At 45.2% G+C, this 26,735-nt stretch overlaps 1 protein-coding gene across 1 annotated transcript in view; it reads right to left on the bottom strand.

Annotated features, from left to right (window-relative positions):
- Positions 1 to 545: 545 nt before the first annotated feature.
- The window catches only part of LOC138302077 (mucin-5AC-like), a 263,254-nt gene continuing 237,064 nt past the window's right edge, over positions 546 to 26,735 (bottom strand). Inside the window, exons 12-13 of the mRNA XM_069242465.1 lie at positions 25,030 to 25,136; positions 546 to 1,070 (exon numbers count right to left, since the gene is read on the bottom strand). Coding sequence (XP_069098566.1) covers positions 1,054 to 1,070; positions 25,030 to 25,136 — 124 coding nt within the window. The 3' untranslated portion in view covers positions 546 to 1,053. The remainder of the gene's footprint in view (positions 1,071 to 25,029; positions 25,137 to 26,735) is intronic.

A 26,735-nucleotide genomic window follows, 5' to 3' on the forward strand; every position in this document is an offset into this window, starting at 1 on the left:
TAGGGTATTGAGTGGAATGATTAGGGCACACTTCATGGTTTTGGTTCTGTAGTTACTGTGTAGATTTAAGTCTCTGAGGAAGGGGAGATACTTTAATGTGTTATATTCCTGAGCCCTTTATATAGTGCTTTCAAAGCCCCTTGCAAGGCCTAAAACACATTTTAGATGCTCAGACTGCCTTATTTATATAGCACTCCATTCCTCCGAAATGCACCCAGCACACACATATTTCATGTGTAGTCGTCCCTAGCAGGGCCCATAGATCTGCAGTCATCACTTTGCATACTTGTTAAACCACATAGGATGTTCCACTTTGGCCACAGCTGATTACGTAACCCCCCTTGTGTTTGAACTCAATAAAAAATAGTACATTTTCTTTTAAATATAAAGTCTTGTTTTTCAAAAACCTGAAATAAAAAACAAAAACCAACATGTAATTTCATAACGCAATATACTTGGATCAATTAAATAGAAGAATATACCTGTTTTATTACTGTGTTTAGCAGCTATGAAATAACAAAATAATGGCAAGTTCACAAAGGAGCATCTGTCTGTCATTGAGAACCACATATTCTAACCATTTATTTGCCATAATGCTGGATATTTACTCTTTTATTGATGCTAATAACATTAGAAAATACACAAGTTGAAACACAGTTTAGCCGTAATTTGAACAGAAGGGTGGGGTGTGCAGTGTGTGTAGATAAGAGACTCTGCGCATGTGATATGCTCTTTTGACATTGGAGCATGTATGTGTGCACGTGAATATAAATTTAAATATGACTGAGGACGTAAGCCAATAATTTTTTTTTCATTGTATGTACGAGCGTTAGGTTCATACAGTATGTGGGTGTTCCTTAATGTGTGTGGCATAATTGGGGGTTATTTCACATAATTTACGTTGATTTAAGCATTTTTGTGGTTATGTTGATCTAAATAACTATGATCCTGTGAATGTTAACCACTGCGTGGTGGTGAGCATAGAAGGTCCTCTTCTGAAATCAGGATACTACTTCCCCATTTCTTCTTTCTTTCTCACAGTGACCACGGTGCTCATGAACATGGTTTCCCTAATATAGAAGTAAAAAACACATATTTAGTGGCAACACAAGGAGACTGAAACAAAGTACAAAGATTTATTTAACCTTTAGAGAGAGGACGTCTAAAAGGTCCATGCACAGCAAGATGGCTTCGTTTTTGTCTGTAAATTTCTATTCAAATGTTGGTAGTAAAAAAGAATACGTTTTCCCACTGAGAACAAAATGGAAGGTAGTGCAGCTAACCTGATTAGGAAGAGTTCCCAACCTGACCACAGGTTCCCTCTAGATTCAGGGAAAAGTTATAAGAAGCTTGCAGTGGCAAAGCCAATATATACTGTAAGGCTATATGTTAAGTGAAATTCTTTCTTCACTGAATGGCGCATTTGTGTGCATGCTTGAGAGGATGACCAATTGAATGTAAGAACGTGTACACGCTTGGAGGGATGATTGAGTGCGGGAATGGATGAGAGTTGTCCCACCTTCTTTCTCAATTATTCCTGTCAATGTTGCATTTAGAAGATATAGGGGGTCATTCCGACCCCGGCGGTCAAGGACTGCCGGGGCCGGGGATGCGGGAGCACCGCCAACAGGCTGGCGGTGCCCCGCAGGGCATTCTGACCGCGGCGGTTTGGCCGCGGTCAGACCAGGAAAACCGGCGGTCTCCCGCCGGTTTTCCACTGCCCTGGGAATCCCCCATGGCGGCGCAGCTTGCTGCGCCGCCATGGGGGATTCCGAACCCCTCACCGCCATCCTGTTCCTGGTGGTTCCGACCGCCAGGAACAGGATGGCGGTGAGGGGTGTCGTGGGGCCCCTGGGGGCCCCTGCAGTGCCCATGCCAATGGCATGGGCACTGCAGGGGCCCCCGTAAGAGGGCCCCACTTTGAATTCCAGTGTCTGCTTTGCAGACACTGGAATTCGCGACGGGTGCCACTGCACCCGTCGCACATCCTCCACTCCGCCGGCTCCATTCGGAGCCGGCTTCCTCGTGGGGAGGGGTTTCCCGCTGGGCTGGCGGGCGGCCTTCTGGCGGTCGCCCGCCAGCCCAGCGGGAAAGCCAGAATGGCCTCCGCGGTCTTTCGACCGCGGAGCGGCCATATGGCGGCTCCCTCCAGGCGGGCGGCTCCCGCCGCCCGCCGGGGTCTGAATGACCCCCATAGTCCTCATGTGTCACTCGCTCTTTAAGAGCCCTTCAAATGTCGTTTGCTGCTATCAGACCTAAAGAAGAGAGTGCCTTGGACTATCTGGCGTGAGGACCATAGCCACAGACTCCAGATGTCTGTGCTGGAGGGCAATACTGGTGGACAGCCAAGAACAAGACAGAAGCTGCATGGGACAGGATGTGTTCCATCCAACCATGAAGGCTAAACTGTGGGGGGTTTCTCAAATCATATCTAGGGAAGATTTGCACCCTGAGGCATAAGAGGGTGATTCTGATATGTCAACTGACGGAGCTACACAAGATGCAAACTCCTAGGATAACCTAGCATTGTTTCAGGAACTTGAGCAGAAGAACATTTTCTGACAGCAGAACACATTAGGAGGACAAGCAAAAACCATCAGATTGTGTGTGTCTTCTCATGGATCAGTTAGGTCTGTCTGTGTCCAAATATTTTGCAGGATCTGTGCTGCATATTTGGGAGCCCAGTGGTGACTTTGGGTACATAGAACATTTTGCTATCCCATTTGAGCACATGGTTTTGAGAATATATAGTAATTGGGTGTATGTGTGGTCCCTGAAATGGCTTGCTGGGCTGCAATGTGCCTTCCCTCTTTTGTCTCTGATCCAAGTGCTGAGGTTGGCCTGGCTGGTAGTAGTACAATGGAAGCCAGAAATTCAAGTTAGATACCACAGCACACTCAACAATCAGTTCAAAAGGTGCATGTAGCACTTCTTCACAAATAATTCCATAGGCAGTTTTTCCGAAATCCCAAGGTTTATTGTTTGCTAATACAGTCCTTATATTCTCCAGAGTATGTCACATCACTTATAGTAGCCAGACAACACGTGTTTCGTCACAGAGCGTGACCTTTGTAAGGCCAAAAAAGGACATTCCAATAGCAGATCTGTTTTTTGTGCCTTAACCACGCATGTGCTAAACTACGCATATGGGCGGTTATGGCACAGAAAAAGCCATGCGTTGTTCGTGAGAGGACATGGGGGATGCGGTGAGGTAAGTGAGGAAGGGGTGGGGGATGGATTAAGGGGGTGAGGTTATTTTTTTAGGGCTTAGGGTAGGGGGGGTCGGGCTATTTTTTGGGGGGCAGGAGAGGAGGGGGCTTGAGTATTTTTGTATTTAGGGCTTAGGGTAGGGACAGGGTAGTTTATTTTGAAAGGGGTGGGGAATGTTTAAGGAAGGGTGGGAGGAGGGAGTAGAGAAGAGGAGGAAGGATCGGGAGAGGACGCAGTGAGTTACGTGTGGTTGGTGGGTAGTTTTTAGAAGTGGGGTGGATTTTTGGCTTTGGGTGTGTCGGTGGTGTTGGGGTAGTTTAGTTTTTAGGGGCAGGGGTGGGGGGGCAAGATAGTTTTGTTTTGGGTGAGTGGCAGGTCTGGGTAATTTAGTTTTTAGGGGCAGAGTGGTTTGGTCGTTATAGTATTTTTTTTTAGGGCTTAGAGTGGATGGGGGTCAGGGTAATTTACTTATCTGGGGAGGGTTTAGGGATCATGGCGGGTGGCGGTGTCATGGTAGTTTAATTTTTATGGGCAGGGGTGGTAGGGTTGGAGTAGTTTTTTTTTAGGGCTTAGGGTTGTGGGGGTCGTTAGTTTTTTTTGGGCTCTTTCGGGGTACTTTAGTTTTATGGGGAGGGGTGGGGGGTCTGGATAGTTATTTTTTTAGGGTTCAGGGCGGGTGGGGTTCAGGGTACTTTAGTTTTCAGAGGTGGGGTGGGAGGGTTGGGATAATTTTTTTAGGGCTCAGGGCGGGTGGGCGGCTCAGGGTAGTTTAGCTATAGGGGGTAGTTTTGGGCCTCAGATTGGTGGAGGGGGGGTTGTATGACAGAACCACGCATGCCATTTCCACATATGGGCCCATATTTATACTTTTTGACGCTAAACTGCGCTAACGCAGTTTAGCGTCAAAAAATTTTGCGCCGTCTAACGCCATTCTGAAGCGCCATGCGGGCGCCGTATTTATGGAATGGCGTTAGCCGGCGCAAGCAGACCGGCGCTGCCTGGTTTGCGTGGAAAAAAACCACGTACACCAGACAGCGCCGGCGTAGGGGGAAAATGGCGTATGGGCGTCTTAAAATGGGGCAAGTCAGGTTACGTCGAAAAAATCGTCGTAACCCGACTTGCGCCATTTGTTTTCGACGCCCATCCCCCATCAACATGACTCCTATCATTGTAAAGATAGGAGTCATGCCCCCTTGCCCAATGGCCATGCCCAGGGGACTTCTGTCCCCTGGGCATGGTCATTGGGCATAGTGGCATGTAGGGGGGCACAAATCAGGCCCCCCTATGCCACAAAAAATTAAAAAAAAAATACTTACCTGAACTTACCTTAATGTCCATGGGATGGGTCCCTCCGTCCTTGGGTGTCCTCCTGGGGTGGGCAAGGGTGGCAGGGGGGGTCCCTGGGGGCAGGGGAGGGCACTCTGGGCTCATTTTGAGCCCACTTGTCCCTTAACGCCATGCCTGACCCAGGCGTTAAAAAGCGGCGCAAATGCGCCGTTTTTGGCCACGCCCACTCCCGGGCATCATTTTTGCCCGGGAGTATAAATACCACGTAAAGGCCTGGGAGTCATTTTTTAAGACGGGAACGCCTCCCTTGCATATCATTAACGCAAGGAAGGGGTTCACGCTAAAAAATGACGCACACTCCGGGCACTTTGGCGCCCGAAGCGTCTAACGCCATAGTATAAATATGGCGTTAGTTGGCGTTAGTTTAGCGTCGAATTTGCGTCGAAAAAAACGACGCAAATTCGGCGCAACCAGAGTATAAATACGGCCCATGCTTTTAATAGGCATGCTTTTACAACAAAATTAGTTGTAAAGGCATGCATGGTAAAGGGATGCGTGGAAACGATGCAGTCATGGTTCTGACCGCTTTGTTAAGGCATGCTTGGTTCCATCATACAAACTGTCCGCACTGCTTTCACACGATGTTTAGACTTTTAGGCCCATATTTATACTTTTTGACGCTAAACTGCGCTAACGCAGTTTAGCGTCAAAAAATTTTGCGCCGTCTAACGCCATTCTGAAGCGCCATGCGGGCGCCGTATTTATGGAATGGCGTTAGCCGGCGCAAGCAGACCGGCGCTGCCTGGTTTGCGTGGAAAAAAACCACGTACACCAGACAGCGCCGGCGTAGGGGGAAAATGGCGTATGGGCGTCTTAAAATGGGGCAAGTCAGGTTACGTCGAAAAAATCGTCGTAACCCGACTTGCGCCATTTGTTTTCGACGCCCATCCCCCATCAACATGACTCCTATCATTGTAAAGATAGGAGTCATGCCCCCTTGCCCAATGGCCATGCCCAGGGGACTTCTGTCCCCTGGGCATGGTCATTGGGCATAGTGGCATGTAGGGGGGCACAAATCAGGCCCCCCTATGCCACAAAAAAAAAAAAAAAAAATACTTACCTGAACTTACCTTAATGTCCATGGGATGGGTCCCTCCGTCCTTGGGTGTCCTCCTGGGGTGGGCAAGGGTGGCAGGGGGGGTCCCTGGGGGCAGGGGAGGGCACTCTGGGCTCATTTTGAGCCCACTTGTCCCTTAACGCCATGCCTGACCCAGGCGTTAAAAAGCGGCGCAAATGCGCCGTTTTTGGCCACGCCCACTCCCGGGCGTCATTTTTGCCCGGGAGTATAAATACCACGTAAAGGCCTGGGAGTCATTTTTTAAGACGGGAACGCCTCCCTTGCATATCATTAACGCAAGGAAGGGGTTCACGCTAAAAAATGACGCACACTCCGGGCACTTTGGCGCCCGAAGCGTCTAACGCCATAGTATAAATATGGCGTTAGTTGGCGTTAGTTTAGCGTCGAATTTGCATCGAAAAAAACGACGCAAATTCGGCGCAACCAGAGTATAAATACGGCCCTTAATCGGTACAGTCATTTCTCTTTGCCCTTATGAATGAGTTCCTCTAATTAACCGATGTTGGTGGTGTTTTCACTGTCATTTTACATTAACTTTCACCAGAGTTAAACATAGTTCATCACAGGATCTCGATTGGCTGGCTAATGATCTGCTGTCATGCTCTCTTTGTGACTGCTTTCTTATGGGATCTAGAAAGATACAGTTCTGTTTTATTCGACACCTATATGCACTGTTTGGCTAAGCTCATATCTAATTCTGACCTTACATTATTCACTTAACTAGATGAAATGCAAATTGTTCTCCTAATTTATGAACGTTCTGCCTTTAGACTGGCTACTGTTCGCCCAGACTGTTGGTAAAGCATAACCTCATGCAGCCCTCATACATAAATCTCAAAAGAAGTAAATATGAGGTTTGTATACTTGGTGGCAATGAACACCTACAGTCATGAAAATTATGGTCTGAGACTCTTCCTGCCCCATTCATTCCACATCTGAAGGTAATCGGGGTGTTCAGCTCAATGCTGATCCATCAATGAATGTCTAAGTTGCATGTGTCAATAGCATACACTTTGCAATCTAAGTTATTGTACAAAGTGCCTGTTTGTAAAATGAATGTTCATGTGTTGGGGAGAAGTAAGATCAAGTAACAATGCTTCAATAATTAGACTCTGGCATGGGTAGAATCTTGTGGCGTCTCTTTACGCAGATCCCACCATGTGTTACAGATTGTCCTCGCTCAGCTTCTTTTCATCTCACACGTTCATCCCTATTCCAGGTGAACAGTCTCATGCATTTGTAGGTTTCCCAACCCTAAAACTGACCAAAGCTCACTCGCCTTATGCCGCCATCCGCAGTGGGTGTTCCCATCCTTGCCTATCAGAGAAAAACATGAACCAATGACGGACAGCAACTGTTGCAGGGCCTCGAACGCTGCAAATTGATGAAAACCCAGTGATACTGCAGCTAATCATGGCACAGAAGCCTCTTATTCCTGCGTGGCACCTTTAACACATGGCAATAGACTCACAATGACTCAAGAAGAGAAGGGAACATGGCTTAAGACTCACACTTCCCCATATAGTAAGAAAAGGTCCACACGCACTTGGCTTCCACAAACCACAACCTTCAACTTGAATCAAACTGCTGACAAAAACGCAACTGACCTTGTCACATAATACAGCTTTTACACAGAACAACATTCTCAGTGACATAAACCCATGTATGTATTTGAAACTGCCCTAGCACGATTTATAATCCAAACTTATAAAGTGACCTGCACACTCATGGGAAAGGACTTTTCACTTGTCCCACTCTACCCGCCCCCTCTTCATTCCTCTTCGATCCCCTACCTTCTCATTTGTACATCACTTTCTTGCTCTTATGATCTTTCCTTTTACATTATTTATCTGGTCCACTTACTACAATCCGCAATGGTCTATCGGCCATCTGCTTCCTCTTTCCCCTCTCTCCTTCACTTCCTTTTCTCCATTTCTATCAACCCTGGAGTCGTATAATTTATTTCAGCTTGGAAATTCTCCTTCTTACTAGTTGGCTCCTATCACAACTCAAGCTTTCACTGAGATGAAAGGTCTATGTCTATTTCCTTAACCTACTTCCTGGCACTGGAAGTCACATCATTGCCTTCTCTTTTTATTTCCCCTTCTTCAGTCTACTGTCCAGCCTCCCTCTTCTAGCACCGGTATCTATTCTTTCCTGGTATCCCTTCCATCATCTCCTCTTCTCTATGTTTTCCTTTCTTCCATCCTCGGGATATGTTCATCTACCCGCCTGGATGTAACCGTCTCTTCCCTCACCAAAGATATCTCTTCTACCTTGGATCTCTTCAATCTTCTGACTCTTCCTCCTGTCATATACACTCCCATCATCGGTTACTCACATATTTTTCGGTTATCTGAACATGATCTGTAAAGCTGAACGCAAAAGGAAACAAGCATAGGCAAAGCCAGCAGGTCTGGCTTGAGCAACTTGGCGTGATGGTAAATTTATTTCTTGAAAGGACGTGCTTCTAAAACATCCAGAAGAAAAAAAGAACACATGCCACCATCTAAGCATAGTATTACCTTGCAATAATTTGCTTAAAATATGAAAGTAATTTAACCATCATATATGATTTCAATAGACAGTAAAATTGATGTGCACGAGTAAGCAGCAAAATTATGTCACTCTCAGTTCAAGAAAGCCAGTGGGCTGACCCACTGCTCCATGCTGTAAGCAGTGGTGTGCAGAAGAAAAATGTTGATGAAGAGAACTAACCCAAAGCCACTCTATATGTGTACGTATTTCTTAGGTATGATTTATTTTGATTACTTGAGATTGGTGTGGCAGCTAAAGCTGTTTCTAGGCCAGACCTAGAAATCACTTCTCTGATGATCGCGAGATTCTCTCATTTTTGTCAACAATCTCTCTGCCTCATACTCATAGAACTGACTTCACCTGCTGCTGTCTGCCTGCTTCTTAAACACGGCTCTGTCTATTTCGAACGCTGACTTTTTATTTGCCTTAAGCTTCTCCTGGCTCCTCTCTTGTTGCTTTTTAATGCCCATTTCAAAATGTAATCTGCACCTTGTCTTCAGAAGGGCAATACTTTTTCTGACCCATCTGGGCTTCTTTTTTCCCCTTAGTCACAACTAATTACCTTTGGCTTTTCTTTTTTCTTACACATTTATTCAATATATCACTTACCTGTAGCCAGGGTCACTGGAATTACACGATACTGACGAAGTTGCGTTTTCTGCATATTTATGGATTTGTCACATTTGCAAATGAATCAAAGGTTTCTAAAAGCACAGCAACACATGTAGCAGCCCAGTGGAAGGCTCTTTGCCATGGGTAACAATTAATTCTTTTGCTTATTTCCGTATTTAACTGTCAAAATAGTGCTAATGATAAAAAATACAAAATACTATGCCTATTTTTTTCTTTCTTTTCGATTTGAACTTCTCCAGAATTCCTCTTCTAATCCACTCTTTTAAACTATGACTAAAATTCTACACTCTCATCTGAATTAAATAACTTTTACATGCCATGTCAGGCAACGTTGCTATTTTATTCGGCCAGCTTTTTCTACTGGTTTCTACATGGTGGACCACAATATACGTCCCTCTCCTCTACTGGTGTTCTTGGCTCGGCTCTCTGGATCTTCATCCCAGCTCACTCGTCATTCCAACTCACTGACTTTCCCCCTCTTCTATGAGGTACATCAGAGCTCCATACTGGGTCTTCGTGCCTCTCTCATTTTTTTTTTTGTGCGATCCTATGACTTCTGTGACAATGACTTATAAAACATCCATCTCTTTCCATTCCTAAAAAAACAGCTCTACATTATCTCATCTGTGACTCTTTCACCTTTCCCCACACATGGAAATCATCTCAATCTCCATATGTGAAAAGTTCCAAAACTTGAATCCTTTTCTTTCCAGCTCCCTTTTCATGTCCCCCTCAGACATCGCTTTCCTTCCTTCAGCTGTTCCTTCATTTGTCGTCCTCTACCTGCGCCCCTAATTTTCAATAGCCTTCCTCTCCTTCTCCGCCCATATTGCTACCACAGCTCACTCCTGCTGTTTCCAGCTGTGCAGCTGCCAGACAATTAGACCATTTCTAATTTTCCAAGCTGCTGAAATCCTGATCATCGCCCACATCTGTTCCCGCTTGCACCGTTGTTCTTCTGTTGTAACTGGTCTATCTGTTTACTCTCTTGCTCCTTTTCAATCTGCCTTTTACTGCCCCAATAGGCTGCTGCCTGTCTCTCCTCCATGCAGTGCCAGGATATGTTGGTAATCCAACTTCTCCTCACATACAACAGTTAATTTTGAGCCAGACTGAGATCAGGCCAGGGAGCATAAAATCTTACACTGTGACTAATCTTACAGTGTCTCGGTGCAGTGTGCAATCTTCGAGACCCGTATTCTGACGCCTGCAGGGTTCTCTCCAACTTTTATTTACCGCAGAGTCTGACGCAATGAAAGGAGAATCCATAGATCGTTTTGCCTAACCAGGGCAAGAGGAGTTAAATGTCAAAGCATCACATCTGGAGCCCATCTCCTTCATGTCATATTTTTTAGGCCCCGTTCGCAAGGACTTTCACCTGTTGTAAGTACTGTGGGCTTTTAACCATGCCCATCAATTTTACTCTTTTGTGGGCTTGCCTTTAAAAAATCACTTGATGTCATGCTTTACGTTTGTCTCACCTTGAGGCTGTATTTGTCACGCCTTACAGACTGCCTCTGTTACATGGTTTATTGCAGGATTGCCAATATACTTCAGCATGGGCGAAATATTTCTTTTGTCTCTCCCCTTCGTGCTGCATGGCGGCCATAGAGCTCACTGCACGAACATAGCACAACAGCTTGAACTCAATTGACAGTACTGAAGCGCTCGTCACATTGTTCACAGTTACCTAATCAGAGTAATTTCTTGTGGCTCCCCTCTTAAAACACTTGAAATTGGTGAATGCTTTGCGTAAAGCAGAAATCCTCAAAGAGGCTCTCCCCGCACACCAGAAGAGCTGATACTACAATATTCACTCCACTCAGGAAAACTCAACCCCTAATGCTTTTCAGGGCATTACTTTTACAAAACATGTTTGCTCATAACTCAGCCTGTGGTGGTCGTAGGACAATGGGACCACCACCAAAACGTTCACAATAACATGCTATTTCTGTCTACATCATCTTCAGGTCCCCACACTAGGTTAGTGGGGGCCCAAAATAATAACCCCTCTCACCATTCAGTGTCTGTTTAAGTCTCTCATGGCTGTAACTTTTGTTTTACAGCTCAGAATAGTTTATGTTTTAAAGGCTTTCTTTGTAATATCATTTTTATAGGTCTGCTACCCTGAAAATATATAATGCACTATGCTCTCTAGGGGCTAAATATGTGGTTACACTGCATTATTTATTGCCATTTTCTTTTTGTGTGGTTATGCTCTGTAGGGGCTAAATAAATAGCTACATGACCATGTTTCTTACAAATGCCATTTCCATTATGGTGTTCTCTAGGGGCTGTTCTAAGCATTACAGTCATATCAACATATTAAAATATTTGTGGCATGGAAACTTGTCCCATAATGCTTTGGAGGGCATTACCTTTCCAAAATATGTTTGCTCATAACTCAGCCTGTGGTGGTCCTAGGACAATGGGACCACCTTCAAAACATTGACCACAATGCTCTTTTTGTCTACATCATCTATGGGTCCCCAGGCTATGTTGGTGGGGACTCCAAAATAATAACCCCTACTACCATTCATTATATTTCTAAGCTTTCTAGTGCTTGGAACTTTTGTTTTACAGCTGGGAGAAATTATGTGTAGGTGGCAATGTTTGTAATATCATTGCAATAGTCCTGCTAGCTTTGAAAATCTGTAATGCACTATGTCCTTTAGTGGTTAAATATAGGGTTACACAGCATTACTTTCTCCCTTTCTTTTTTTTCATGTGGTTATGTTCTCTAAGTGCTGACTGTATGGTTACATAACCATGTTTCTTCCAAATGATATTTTTATTGTGGTGTTCTCTAGGAATTGTTCTGAGCATTGCAGTCAACACACTATAATATTTGCAGTACGAAAACTAGCCCCATAAGGATTTGCAGGGCATTACTTTTACAAAACATTTTTGCTCATAACAGCCTGTGGTGGTCCTGGGGCAATGGGACCACCTTCAAAATGCTCCTTCTGTTTACATCATCTCTGTCCCCACATTAGGTTACTGGGGACCCCAAAATAATAACCGCACCCACCATTCAGTGTATTTTAAGCTTTGTCATGACTAGAACTATAGTTTTACAGCTGGGAGGAGTTTTGTTTTAAAGGCCTTGTTTGTAATATCATTGTAGTATGCCTATTAGCTCTAAGTATATGGTTACACTGCATTACTTTCTCCTATTTTTCAGGGGGATTATTACTTCTAGGGGCTAACAGCATGAGTACATGACCATGTTTCTTACAAATTATATTTTTTGTTATGGTGACCTCTAGTAGCTATTTGGAGCATTATAGTCTAATGTTAAAAGTTTATTCCTGATAAAGATTTATATGATAATTGTAAATGTTTTACTAATCTCCCCTTATTGCAATTATAACCACATTTCAGGCCAACTTAACATCCTTATTACACTATGACCATTTGAACACTCTTGATATGTTTGGGTGACCCTTCTAGTTTATTTCCCCTCTGTGGCTGTTGTGTGTCTTTTTTGAGGAATTGTGTTAGCCAGCCAGCAACTCTGATGGTGGGGTGGTGAAAGTGGTATTCTATTAAAATCAGCATGGCATATTTACATTGAGATGTTAAATGGCAACATTTTCATGTTTTACTGCAGACAGAGGAAGAAGGTAAATTGAAGTGCTTTAGTTACATGAAGGGCCACTGGAAATATGGCAGGAAAGGGCTAAATTATAAGGCAAGGTTGACCAATTCACGTGGCAAGAGAAGTCCAGTTATGAATTTACAATGCCAATAGCTCTAACTCAAGCAATTGCGAGACCTATTGCATTGCAAATGCTTGTTTCAGACGGCCATCAGAGCAAACTTAGGGCCTGATTTAGAGTTTGACGGACAGAGTAAAGGCATTCAGGGTGATGTTGAACTTTACTGTCGGCACCCTGCCTCTGCTCTGAATTCAGTGGGTTTATCGTCATCACAGCAGTTCATCTAAAGTTGTTTAAAAGATTGGTGATCGCCCATTATTGGTGATGGACACGTACACCAAACTTTTAAAAGTGTCTACTTTTAAAAAAACAACTGCCCTAAGCAGGTGTTTGTTTTGAAAAAAAAAGCTAATAGACCCAAAATCATGGGCGTTTTCTACTATAATATGGGGTTTATTTTTTATTTTTGCACTATCCCTCACCCACCACCATGTTATTCCTGGCAGTGACGGACATTAGAAATAAAAGCAATCTAATTGCCCAGTCTAAAATGGAGTGGACCGTCAGATGGATTACCTCCAATAGCTCATTCTACCTTGGAGGAGCACATTTTATGCGATATGCGTAAACCTGAAAGTCCGGCAGGTTGACGGAGAGTTTGGGGGACAGGGTACTCCGCTGCGATGGAGTATTTTGTCCACCAAATTCTAAATCAGGCCCAGAGACATGCAGCCTGTCACTGTACAAGAACAAACTAAGATTTCCCCCGGACATATGTAACACTGCATGGCTTAAATAAGATTGACACCACTAGGAGGCTGGTTGTTCCCGATGTGGTGCATGGGATGCTTCCTTTCGTCATCTGGCATGGCTCTGTGAGGGGGTACAGATGTTCTGGAGGGGGGTGGTCCCTAAGATTGTGGAGGATACGTGCATAGAATTGCCCTGACACCCCTGGCTTGCCTACTTGGTGTATTGGCTAGACCTAAGGGGTGGAAGATTCTGCATAAATTGGCACAGTTTTCCCTCTTAGTAGTAGAAAGCAGGGTGGCCATTGGATGGATGAGCCCCAGGAAACCCCTGATTGATTACTGGTTACAGGATCCCCTGGAATGGGGAGTAGCAGAAGAACAACATATGCAGTCAGCACATACAGATCCTAGGGCAGAGATAGATTTGGAAGCGTGGAGTCTATTATTGGACCGGTTTACCCTTGATGAAGGCTAAGACAACCAACTGTGTTTATTATGAATTCCTTGTGCGTTAAAAATAAGCAAGGGCATTAACCCCATTATTTTTAGTGGGTTGATCCTAGAGGTGTGAAGTTCCCACAAAGGAAACAATTAGAAAAATAGGTTTTCAGAGAAATCCAGCTCTGTTCTGTTCTTCATGGCTTTTCAGGCCCAGCTTAAAAAGCTAAACGCCACTAAAAATAATAAAAAGAAAAAAATGAGTGGCAGTCTTAAACATGTTTCCGAACTTTCTGGACAAAGACAAGGATCAGTCAGGATCATCAGCACTAGGACTAGACCCACAGGGGGAATCAGGACTATGACGATCAGGAAGACAAATGGCAGTAGAACTAGGGCCAAAAAACACAGGACCAGAAGGACAAGAACCATACAACCAGGGCCAAAAGGACAAAAATCAGAAGGACTAGCACAAGGAAGACCAAAGGATCAGGGTCAATCTGACCAATGCCAGGACGAACACAACCAGGAGCTCCAGGACCAATGTGACCATATCTATGGTAACCAGCACCAAGAATACTGGCATCAGGAGGATTAGAATTTACGGGTGTAGGAGAAGCAAAAGGAGCAGGAACAGGACTGAGCCTAGTAGAGCAGGAAAAGGATAATGGTGCCAGAAGGAGTGAGAATATTACCAGGATCTGGAGGACCACAACTAGAAGGACCAATGAGACCATAAGAATTAGGACTGAGGGAAACAGGAAGGCCAGGAACACGGGGACCAGGCAGATAGGTTTGGGGTAGAGCAGAAGCAGGACCAGGAGAATTGGGACAATGAGGCTTTGAAATAGGAGAAGAGGAAAGAGTACAAGCAGCACAAGAATGAGTATCACATGGAGGAGAAGGACTAAGGTGCAGACCAGGAGGATGAGAAGGGTGACCTAGACCAGGTGGTGAAGGATCAAGAGGCAGGGGTAACCAGGGCCAGGCGAATCAAGAGCTCAAAGAGCACGAGGACCAGAAGAACCCAGAGGATGTGGCTCAGAATAATGAGGATCAAGACCAGAGCCCAGAGTATGACCAGGTGTATGAGAAGGGCCAAGGGGAGAAGAAGGATGAGGGTGAGGAGGAAAACAGCCAGAATGAGAAAGACCAGGAAGGAAAGGAAGAGGATTAGGACAACAAGGCCAGCAGGATGAGGACCAGCTGGATGATGATGAAGAGAAGGGCAAAGACAAGCAGGAGCAGATGGCCCCAGAGGAGGATGAGGACCAGAAAGAGGAAGAATAGGAAGCCAATGCTTTGAGCAATGTGTACAGGACATGCCATTAATTATTGAGGCCACACCTCTTATAAACAATTCTTGGTTACAAAGAGCCTTTAGAGACCCTCAGTTTTTCACCTTACTGAAAGTACTGCTTTATCCCCTCAACTGTGTTATAATACAGCCTGTTTGTGACCAATTAAATAAAATACAGCTTTACTACTATTTTTGTCCATTGCCAAGGGGGCAGATTCTTTAAAAAATAATGCTTATGGTGCCTTTGGCTCTCTCCTCATGACTCCACACCTTTTTAAGTTCCCAAATTGAAATTCTTCCATTTCCTTCACTTCAACCTTGGCATCCATTACATACACCATAGCGTCACTGCATTGGCTCCCTTACCACCTCAGCATTCTCTTTTGCTTTCTCACTGCAGTTTTCTTTGCATCATTGGCCTAGCCACTTCTTATTCTCTCATTGCTTGTTTCTTTGTATGTTGTCTGCCATGTGAGCAACTCTGTTTTCAGTTGGCTTCTATTCTGGCTGGTGCACGACTTTCACCTGCTACTTAAGAGGCACCTTCTGTTACCTCCTCCTCGCTTTTAACCTGTGTTTATGTCTTTGGTAAAAGTGATGTATAAGCATGTTACATTGCTCGGGCAGGAGCAGAGGCTATTGTTGGTGGCCCTCTTCCATGGGCTATAGATGGGGCTCTGCTCGACACTCTGGTGATTAGTTGGTGCTTTTTCTTGAGCGTGATGGCCACACGTGTAGGACACCATGTGCTATTTTTGATGTGCAGTGCCTCGAGGTGATGACCTCAATTCTTCACAAGGCACCCCAGGGGCACGTCTCTGGTCACTTGGTCTTCCAGCAATGGTCGAAGGGCATGGCGAAATGTATGGGACCTGAGATCCTGAGTAGAGTAGGGTCGTGGTCAGCAAGTGTGACTGTGACTAAAAGAACAGAATGTTCTCTAACTATTTTGCTACCCTTTAAAAATATGATTGCATTGTATCATACTGTATTCTGTTGGTGCTTATTTATCACTTTACATACGTCTTGTGGGGCCAAAGCCCTCGGTACTTAATCAGTCTTATAAAAGAAGCACACAGCATGTCTCCCGCTTGTAACAAGCTAACTTCTCTTGCTGGAAAGACCAAGACAATACCCAAATAACTTCTTGGAATGTAGCCTCTCACAGTCTCTCTGGATATACAAGCCAATGGTGTAGCATTAGCCCCTGTGGTTCAGGGGGGGCTGAGCTCCAGGGGGCCCACTCAGCACAGTACCCCAGCCTGAGAGTGCCTGACTTAGTCCGGTGGTAAGGTGGTAAGGGGGCGCTCCATGTTCTTTGTAGGGGGGGTCAAGTTTTGTTACGCCACTGACACAGGCAAGGAAACTAAGCTATTTCCTGGGAGAAAGGAAGTGTGTATGAACCACTACACACCTCACCAAAAATAACCTGAGGCAAGATGCAAGATGATCTAATATCCTGGTCATGGAGGGGTCACAAATAGTGTGCCAATTTTTCATCAGTCTTCAAATTTGTCATCCAGGTATAAAAAGACCCTGTGTTTTGCTACCACCATAGTGATGGTGGCCTGCAAAGGAAATCAGACAACCATGCTTGTGTTTGCATTTACGGGACACATTTTATTTTCCTACAGGAACTGGTGCTGCTTAAAAAAAAAAGTTTAGCATTTTGGGAATTCTTCAGGGAGGCACTGCGTACTTCTCCCCTCCTCTAGTTCTTCTGTGAGGTGCTGGTAACTGAATAATGGTTTGTGACCACAACTGCAGTCCTCAACCATCAATACATGCTGTATTGAACCGCAATTAGGACATTATGCCCCTTTCACAACCTTTTTGAATAGCTTTTCCAACATACAATAATGATTAAATAATACCAAAAAGACATTTTGCAGTTCCAAATTTTATAATTTTGTAAATAGCATGGTCTTCGATTACAAAAATGTTTTGTACATCAGGTCCTAAGTCTTCCAGCTCCATGGTTCACTTGTCACAGTGATAGTACAAGCGCATCTTGCGAGATGTCTCCGGACAGCAATGATAGCAGGCACTCACTGAGCAGATGGACCAAGCACCTGTGACATTGCCTTGCACCTAGGACGCAACCAGCCAATAAAACAAATTGTCACATCTTCATGGAGCTCAACTGGCCACAAGTATAACTACCAGGCCTAGGGCAAGCAACCCTAAAAATTAAAATCAATGCCATATGAAAATGGCTGAACACTATGGCTGAGTTTATTCAAAAGCACTGAATAAAGAAACGGACTGCCTATTAACAATATTCAGTACTGGCAATGGAAAACACACAATCTGAGCACTGTAGACCGCCTGCCCCAAACACATGCAAAACATCTTCATCTTGGTGTGCACTGTGTCTCACACACAAATGTCCAGGTATGCCAGGTCAAATGGAGCCATGTTACCCTACCCACCTCCACATGCCACAATTTACTGTATCTTCCTTCTCCACTGCCGGTCCAGACAAGCCTTCCATCAACCTGGACATGACAGCACATCCCTCTCTGATACTGTCCCGTTACATACAGTACTTTAAATGGACAGCTACTTACAAGTATGTAGCCTCAGGACTTTTTTTAAAATTTGAAATGAAGAGCCCCAGCACTTCTCAGGAGCAGATGGGTACTCTGGTGTATTTAGTACATGCACTTTTATGTTTCTATTTCACGCGCTGCTCAGATGTCGCCCACCTGCAGTGGAACGGCAATGTTGCATGGTGGATGTGGTGGAGAACTGTAGTTCGTAATAGAATCCTGAACTGCTAAAGTTATTGCAGACCACATACTATCCACTTCTCCACAAGACTGCAACCTGCTGTTAAAAACCACATAATTTACTGTAGTTTTCCTAATAGATTCATCAACAAAACTCTAACTGGACAGTACCACCTTCTAAAAACTGCATCCCTTAGGCTCCTCGGTTTCAGATCCTGGGTAGCACTCTCTCTGGACTGTGGAGTCTTCACAGTATAACTTTCCCTTTGCCAGATTACACTGCTCCTTCGATTTCACTGACTTTGACTGAAAATGCAGCAGCAGCATTTGAAATCATATACAGAAGTGTCTGACTGTGTTCAGGAGGCCACAGGGCAGGCAGGGGGCTGCAGGACCACAACCAGGGTAGGGGGGTTGAGGTCTTTTGTTACTGCTCTCTTGTGGACTATCTTACTATGGCTCTGCAAACTGGATCAAGTACAAACCTTTCCGCACTTGACACACTCTCTCTGTAGAAAAGACAACTACCTTATTACACAGACAACTTACAATTCCACTACAAATCCAATATTGCATGAATACCCATTTGACAGGTGAGAGTATATTGCCTTCAGAGTCATCTGCCGACTAACAGAATTATCCCTTCTCCTGTCCCTCTGTGGGTCCTTTCATTCTCTGGGTACATCACAATTAGGCTTAGAGTTCAAGTAAGGTGCATAGGTACAGCGTGTGCTCTCCACTGCTTGGACTTAGCACTCATTTTCTCAGATGTGGCCCGCTCAGTCTCTCACCCAGTTTGTAGGAGAAGTGCTGGGCTATCTTCGGCCCTCCCACAACAGAGGGATCTCATTGATACTGGTATGCTTCCAGGTGGCATACAGCAGCCTTCCAGGAAGCTGAGCAGCAGCAGTTAAGCTTTGCATTGCTCAGATGGTCATAGCAGGATTAGAGGCTTCTGTTGGTGGCCCTCTTCCGTAGGCTCTAGATGCAACTTAGTTCAGCACTGTGGAAAGTAGCTGGCGCTTTCTCTTCAGCGTGATGGACATGTGTTTGACCCTAGGTGCTATTTTTTTATATGCAGTGCCTCGAGATGACAACCTCAATTCTTCATGGAGCATCCTACGGGCGCCTCTTTGGTGACTTGACCTTCTGGCAATGGACAAAGTGCATAAATAAACATATTGCAACTGTAATCCTGAGTAGAATGAGGACATGGTCAGCGACTGTGGGGGGCAGGGCCAAAGACATGGTTAAAAAAACTAAGTATTCTCCAACTATTTTGTTACTCTTTCATCTACACCATAAATGATAAATTAATGCAATTTAAATATATGTGTGGGAAATGGACAGGGGTGGCTCCTCCATTTGGGCGGAGTAGCGTTGCCCCCGCCCGCCAGCAACAGCAGCTTCAAAACCTTTCAGAGAAAAGGATAATAAACTGTGTTTATTATCCTTTTCTCTGAAAAGGGCGGAACCACGGTGGTGACGCGCACTGCACTCCCCCTTCAGAGCGCATGTGTGTTTGGCCGGCCGTCTCACATGCGCACAGGGCTCTCTCCAGCCCAGCAACTGTGCTGGGCTTGGCAGGGCTCCTAGTTGCTGGGCTGGAGAGAGCCTGCAGAGGCTCCCAAGTCTGCCTTGGAGCGCCCAGCCACGGCACTCCCAGCTAATCCTGATGCTGCTCTGAGCAGCGTCAGGATTGGCGCAGGGCAGGCTGGGAGCGCGGAGCGAGGAAAGTGTTTTTTTTTGTTTATTTTTAATTTTTATTAAATTTGTACCCAAGCCCCCCTTCCTTCCCTTGACCCCCCTCAACCTCCCTCCCACCCCACGTCGCCCGGCCCAGCCCCTTCAATGCAGTGCGAGCCGCGACTGGAAATGCAGTTTGATAATAGGGCAGTTTAGTTGGCCAATGTCCCTGATTCGAATCCTGGTTGGTGCCTCAGTAATTGATTAGTTTCAAACATGAATTACAATACAATATAAAATAAGTTGCAAACAGGCTGTGCAAAAAGATTTTGTTTAAATGTTGATAGTGGTTTCAAAAGTTCTGTTTTTAGTAATGCGCTGAATGTACCTGGTGCAGCCTTTTTTTACAGGTTTCTTATGAAAAGACAAGTTCCAGGTTCTATGGAATAAAGCATCTCCTGGCTCCCAAATAGTCTTAGAGGCAGGTTTAAGAAAAGTGGCACAGCATCCAATGCAGCGCCACTATTCTTGCGCCCCTAATGCCACCATGGGTGCACTGTAATTAACATGTGGTGTACCATGGCGGTAGTTAGGGAACTAGCATCAACATTTCTAACACTTGTTTAGTGCTTTGCTCCACTAGCGACAAACATTTTGATGCTAGTGGAGCAAAGTGCAAGGAGGTCCATTGATTACCATGGGTGCCTCCTTTTAACTGCTGCTTTCAGCAGGCATTAAAAATGACGCTAAAAGTGGCGCAATGAAATCTACAAGATTTCATTGTGCCATTTTTGCGGGCCTCCAGTCACTGGAATATCACCTTTTCACACATTATCCATGGCGCATGCATAATGTGGTGTAGGAGGCTGGCCTGGCTTATAGTGGGTAGAAAACACAATACACAGAGTTACTAAAAATAAAGGTACTTTATTTTAGTGACAACATGCCAAAAGTATCTCAGAGGATATACTCCCTTAGGAGGTAAGTAATATACACAAAATATACACACACAAACCAAAATCAGGTAAGTAAACACTTAGAAAAGTAGTGCAAACAGTGTAGAACACAATAGAATGCAATAGGAGACAATAGGCCTAGGTGCAACACAAACCATATACTCCAAAAGTGGAATGCGAACAACGAATGGACCCCAGGCCTAGTGAAGTGTGTAGAGGGTCGCTGGGAGTGTAAGAAAACATTAAGGGTGTCCATGTTACCCCACCCCAAGACCCTGAAAAGTAGGAGTAAAGTTACCCTACTACCCCAGAAAGACAGAAAAGTCGAGATAGGGGATTCTGCAAGGACAACAACTGACTGCAAAGCACTGAAGATGGATTCCTGGACCTGAAGACTTGTAAAGGAAGGGGACCAAGTCCAAGAGTCACGCAAGTGTCCAGGGGGGGCAGGAGCCTACTAAATCCCGGATTAAGGTGCAAAAGGGCTGCCTCTGGGTGGAAGAAGCCGAAGATTCTGCAACAATGGAAGGTGCCAGGAACTTCTCCTTTGGTCAGAAAGTGTCCCACGGCGTGCTGAAGGATGCAGAGTTGTTTCCACGCAGAAAGACCGAAAACAAGCCTTGCTAGCTGCAAGAGTCGCAGTTGAAGATTTTGGGTGCTGCCAGGGCCCAGGAAGGACCAGGAGGTCGCCCCTGGGAGGCGGAAACAGAGGGGGCACTCAGCAACACGGAGAGCCCATGCAGAAGCAGGCAGCATCCGCAGAAGCACCTGAACAGGCATTCAGAAGATCTGAGCACGACGGTCAACTCAGCTCAACAAGAGGGTCCCACTAAGTCGGAGTCCAACTCAGCGAGTTGGGCAATGCAGGACGGAGTGCTGGGGACCTGGGCTAGGCTGTGCATGAAGGAAGTCTTGCAAAAGTGCACAGAAGCCCTAGCAGCTGCAGTTCACGCAGTACACAGGATTACTGTCTGGCGTGGGGAGGCAAGGACTTACCTCCACCAAGTTTGGACAGAAGGGCCACTGGACTGTCGGGGACACTTGCATCCAGCTCCTGTGTTCCAAGGACCACACTTGTCAAGATGAGAGGGGACCCAGAGGACCGGTGATGCAGAAGTTTGGTGCCTGCATTGGCAGGGGGAAGATTCTGTCGACCCACAGTAGATTTCTTCTTGGCTTCCAGTGCAGGGTGAAGGCAGACAGCCCTCAGAGCATGCACCACCAGGAAACAGTCGAGAAAGCCTGCAGGATGAGGTGCTACAATGTTGCTGGTAGTCTTCTTGCTACTTTGTTGCAGTTTTGCAGGCGTCCTGGAGCAGTCAGCGATCGATTCTTGCCAGAAGTCGAAGAGGGAAGTGCAGAGGAACTCAGGTGAGCTCTTGCATTCGTTATCTGGTGAGATACCCACAGGATAAACCCTAAATAGCCCTCAGAGGAGGATTGGCTACAGAGAAAGGTAAGCACCTATCAGGAGGGGTCTCTGACGTCACCTGCTGGCACTGGCCACTCAGAGCTGTCCCTTGTGCCCTCACACAATTCCACGATCTAGACATGTTACATGGCCATGTTCGGAGTTAACATTGTGACGCTACATATAGGTGTTGACCTATGTGTAGTGCACGCATGCAATGGTGCCCCGGACTCACAAAGTCCGGGGAATTTGCCCGGAATAATGTGGGGGCACCTTGGCTAGTGCCAGGGTGCCCACACACTAAGTAACTTTGCACCTAACCTTCACTAAGTGAGGGTTAGACATATAGGTGACTTATAAGTTACTTAAGTGCAGTGTAAAATGGCTGTGAAATAACGAGGACGTTATTTCACTCATGCTGCAGTGGCAGTCCTGTGGAAGAATTGTCTGAGCTCCCTATGGGTGGCAAAAGAAATGCTGCAGCCCATAGGGATCTCCTGGAACCCCAATACCCTAGGTACCATATACTAGGGAATTATAAGGGTGTTCCAATGTGCCAATAAGAATTGGTCAAATTAGTCACTTGCCTGCAGTGACAATTTTAAAAGCAGCTAGAGCATAAACAGAGGTTCTGATTAGCAGAGATTCAGTGATACAGTTAGGCACCACACAGGGAACACATACAGGGCATACTTTATGAGCACTGAGGTCCTGGCTAGCAGGATCCTAGTGACACAGGCAAAAACAAACATACACACAGTAGAAAAATGGGGCTATCATGCCAGGCAAGATGGAACTTTCCTACATGTGGACAAAGGGTTACAAGGTGGAGCAATGCATGTATTTCGCCACTTTGTAAATATGGCATGGCAATCTTGCAAGCCTAACGCCACATTAGCGTAAACAAATTACGCTAATGTGTGGCTAGGCCTTCTTAAATTTGGGCTTTAGTTTTACCAATTAACAAACTGTACCCATTTGCCCTTTTTTCAGGTTCAGACATCCAAGAGAGAAGTCTTGTTTTTTCTTTAGCTGCCTCTCCCTTCATGGTAAAGGAGCCCCTTCATCTCACCTCAACCGTTCAGGAGGGGTTCCTTTTTAAACAAAAAGCCTGGGAATGATTCTGATCAAATTAATAAAACTTGGGGACGTTATTCCCTCATTCCTCTGCCCAATTCAACCTCTGTCTTTCGGACTGGTCCCGACTCAACAGCACATTTGGGGACTGCTGCTTTTAATGCAGTCCAATTGTGGGGCACACAGGCCACCATCAGGCACTTATCCTGGCTTCAATCAGGCCTGCCACTTGGTCACCAAGCTCCAGGTGCCTTGTAAGCTATGAGAGGGATAAATGTTCAAGATTGGCAGTACTGTGATTCCTTTGGCACTTCGGCTTGGCAAATCTGTAAGACAGACCCCACTTCAGGGCCAATTCTGGCAGTCCCTTCCACAATCAGCTCCTCAAGTAGGGTGTGTGCTTCCTTCCCTTGCTCAGAGACAGGACATCTTGGCACCTAGGACAGTCCAGTAATTCCTCCTTCAGATGGAACTCATGGCAATGTTCCCTTGCATCTGTGTAGTATGCTGTCAGTACGACACCAGCCCACTTGGCTGTGTAGTAATCCTTGAGTACCCTGCATAGTACCCCCTCCTCGGTAGTAGAGACCACAACTACGAACAACAATGGGTCTTGGGCTCCCATCTTTATACTGATTTCACAGACGAAGGATGAGTATTCCAGGTCTGCTTCCCTGGAAACTGTTTGGGCTGGTTCCACTTTCATCTATCCTGGCCAGGCCATCTTCTAGACCTGGGTGCTGTCATGCTGCTCTACACAGCAGGGCAGTCTGTAGGTGGAGTGCCCACCACAAAAGTACACAGAGGTGGGATCAGCCTGGATCTATCTAGTTAGGACCCCTCCTCACAGAGATCAGGAAGAGAGACAAGAGTCTGTGCCGCTTCAGAGGACTCAATTTCCAACAACAGATACTGCAGGCCTCATCATACACCCAAGGCCATCTACCTAAAGGCAACTGTAGTCAGAGTAATTTACAGTCCAATGTATCAGGAACGGCCCCAGCATTACTAAAGGAAGCCTGTCTCTACTGTCCTCACTATATCATCTGGTGTTTCCCCTTCCAATCAAGAACACAGTAGCAATACACAAATTAATTTTAGGCAAATCAACCTCTCCTCCATCTTTTACTCAGATTCATACTCTGGGCTTCCAAAATGGAACCTGCAGGCCTGTATCACTTGTGCAAGGCACACTATCAATCCTAGCACACACACACATACAGTGCATGGCATGGCATGTCGGCAATTAAAATCCGGATTCATCATTAGCAGCAGAACTTTTTAGATGAATGGACCTACAAGAGTGCATTCATGTGTCACAGGTAAGAAGGCCTGCTACAATCATTCACTAACACAATATGCTGACACTCAGCGCTCCACGCAAGAAATACCCAGAGATGGTAGCTCTCTTTCACTATGAGGGTGAGCTTGCTGTGCCTCTCCTGGTTCAGAACACGGCCAAGAATGGGCTCTTTTCAAAGACCTGACGTAGGCTAATGCACCCACACATGCTATGTGCGTGGCATGAGCATAAATCAAAACCATGATCACAGGCATATGCAGTTCGGGCATGCATGGGGCATTCCCATCCCAACAAGAAGAATGCTATGCAAGGACAGTGACAAGAAAGAAGACCAGGCCCTGGTGACAAGTATAGCATATTTATGATAGGGAGATACCAGGGTTGGAATGAATGCTTCTGTTGAGTATATCCCCATCGGAGTCCGCCTGTTACAAGACAATTTCTCCAGAGTGGGAAATGACCATGTGGACCCCAAATTACCAAGTGCTGTTGCACTGATTGTTTCAAAATCTAGAGACATCTCCAGCCCAATTTACTGCGTAATCGAAGCAAGTAGTAAATCTGAGTGTGGTGTAGGTCAATGCAGGCCACAGTGGGTCTGGTGGGGAGCAGTTTTAGGGGTGTCGGTGTTTAGGACAGGCTCTGACCTGACTGTAGGGCAGTGCTTTAAATGGGCCGGTACTGTCTGGCACTGAGTACCGCCACTTTTCTATTTTGAGCGGGAGAACAAGAAACAAGCAGGTACTCTAGCACAGAGTACCTGCACTTTATTTTTCCATTTCAAGCACTTCTGTAGGGTGTGTGTCATGATTTGACAATGGGAAAGGTTTCCAAAGACCATATCACGATCATTCCAGTGTACACAAGCCAAGTGTCTATCACATTCCCTTAATTCCCAGCACTTACCTGCACAAAACTGCACGGGACAGGTAAACCGCACCTCGTAGTCCAGACACAATGATCCGCCGACTTGTTTTTTGTTTACACAGGCAAAGCCGAATGTGGCATCATACCTGTTTAGAGACAGAAGGAAAGGAAGTGAGGGAAAGGAACTCTAAACACTTCCAAAAGCACAGGTCCTCCTTTAGAGTGTGAACAACAGTACTGCCTCCTTGTGGCAAGTAATAGAAAGTGATGTACAAAGAGACATTATTAATATTACTGAACCGATCAGTCCAATTTCTTTCTAGCCAAGAAGTAATATGCCACAGAAATATGATGTCTACTCTCCTCCTCCAGCCTTTGGAACCACTCGCAGCCTGTCCAGGACAAGGGTCTCCCTCCATGAGTTCCACATTTTTTTAACTGAAAAAGGGTTTAGAAACCTGTTTGGGGCGAACTAAATTAGGGTCATGCAAATCGATCTTGTTACAAGTAAGCTATAAGACGCCTGTTTGTCAGAAATTCATCATTTATGTCTCGGCAAACAGGATTACTGAACGTCAGAAGTCTCAAATTCATCATAAATTACATGGCATTATTAGAGATGTGGGCTGTGCTTGTCACTTCTCTGGTAGTTAATGTTATGAGTCTTTTCCGGTAAAACCGCACCTGTCTTCAACGTCACAGTGCCTACATATAAGGAGCTTACTTTAAGTCGAGGTTGCAAGTAGGGCCGCCACATCTCATTTTTCGGGACAAGCTCTTATTTTTCCTCATAACTTTTGACCCACAGCAAGAAAGAGAAAATACAATAAGTAAAAATGAGGAAGAGGCAAACAGTGATAAAGGGTCAAAGCAGGTAAGAAACAGACCTGCAAGAGTGAGAAGCTCATTAAATCGTTGCCCTCTTCTGAAATCAAATAGATCAGCTAGAAGCTTGCCACAGAAAAACTGTATTCTGCTGAACTAAGATCAACAAAAATAACGTGTAAAAATCTTGAACAGAATTGGAGGTATTCTACAAACAAAGCAGACCTACTCAAACACAGAGAAAAGCTGAAAAAATACCACAATGCTTTGCGGAGAGCCAAGAATTATTTTATCCAAAGACTCGAACAGAACGGTAGCTCCTAAAAAAAGTTATTTAAAATTGTCAAAGAGCTTGCTCAACTGGCTTTCCTGTCTCAAACAATTCTCCCCACAGAGGCACACTATGAGGAAATTGGGAACTATTTTATGGACAAAACTGAAAGGATTTATTCGTCCTTCAAGACCCAGCCATCCTTAGATGAATTTTCATGGGATCTGATAGGCTCTCATCCAGATACCAATGTGCATCTGGGTGCTTTTGAAAGAATCAGTGAAGAACAGGTTTAAAAGCGGTGTCGGAAATCAAATGTAGTCTCCCACTCAACCCTTGTCATCATTTTATCTATTCTCGATTTGCCTCTATACTGTGTCACCATTTAACGCAAAACTTTAACCAGTCCCTCTCAGGGGAAATATATCAAGAGATCTGGAAAGAAGCAGTATTATTACTTCTAGTTAAAAAAAACATGAATAGATGTGTCTATCCTTTCCAACTATCGACCAATATCATTGCTTTCTTATATGTCAGAAATCTTGGAAAAACTAGTGAAAAGTCAGTTAATTCATTTTTTTAGGGAAAAAAATACTGGGCCCTTCATAGACAGGTTTTCATGGAAAAACAGCACTGAGTCTTTACTGTT

This window comes from Pleurodeles waltl, chromosome 6 (assembly GCF_031143425.1).
Source record: "Pleurodeles waltl isolate 20211129_DDA chromosome 6, aPleWal1.hap1.20221129, whole genome shotgun sequence".
NCBI classification, from domain to species: Eukaryota; Metazoa; Chordata; class Amphibia; order Caudata; family Salamandridae; genus Pleurodeles; species Pleurodeles waltl.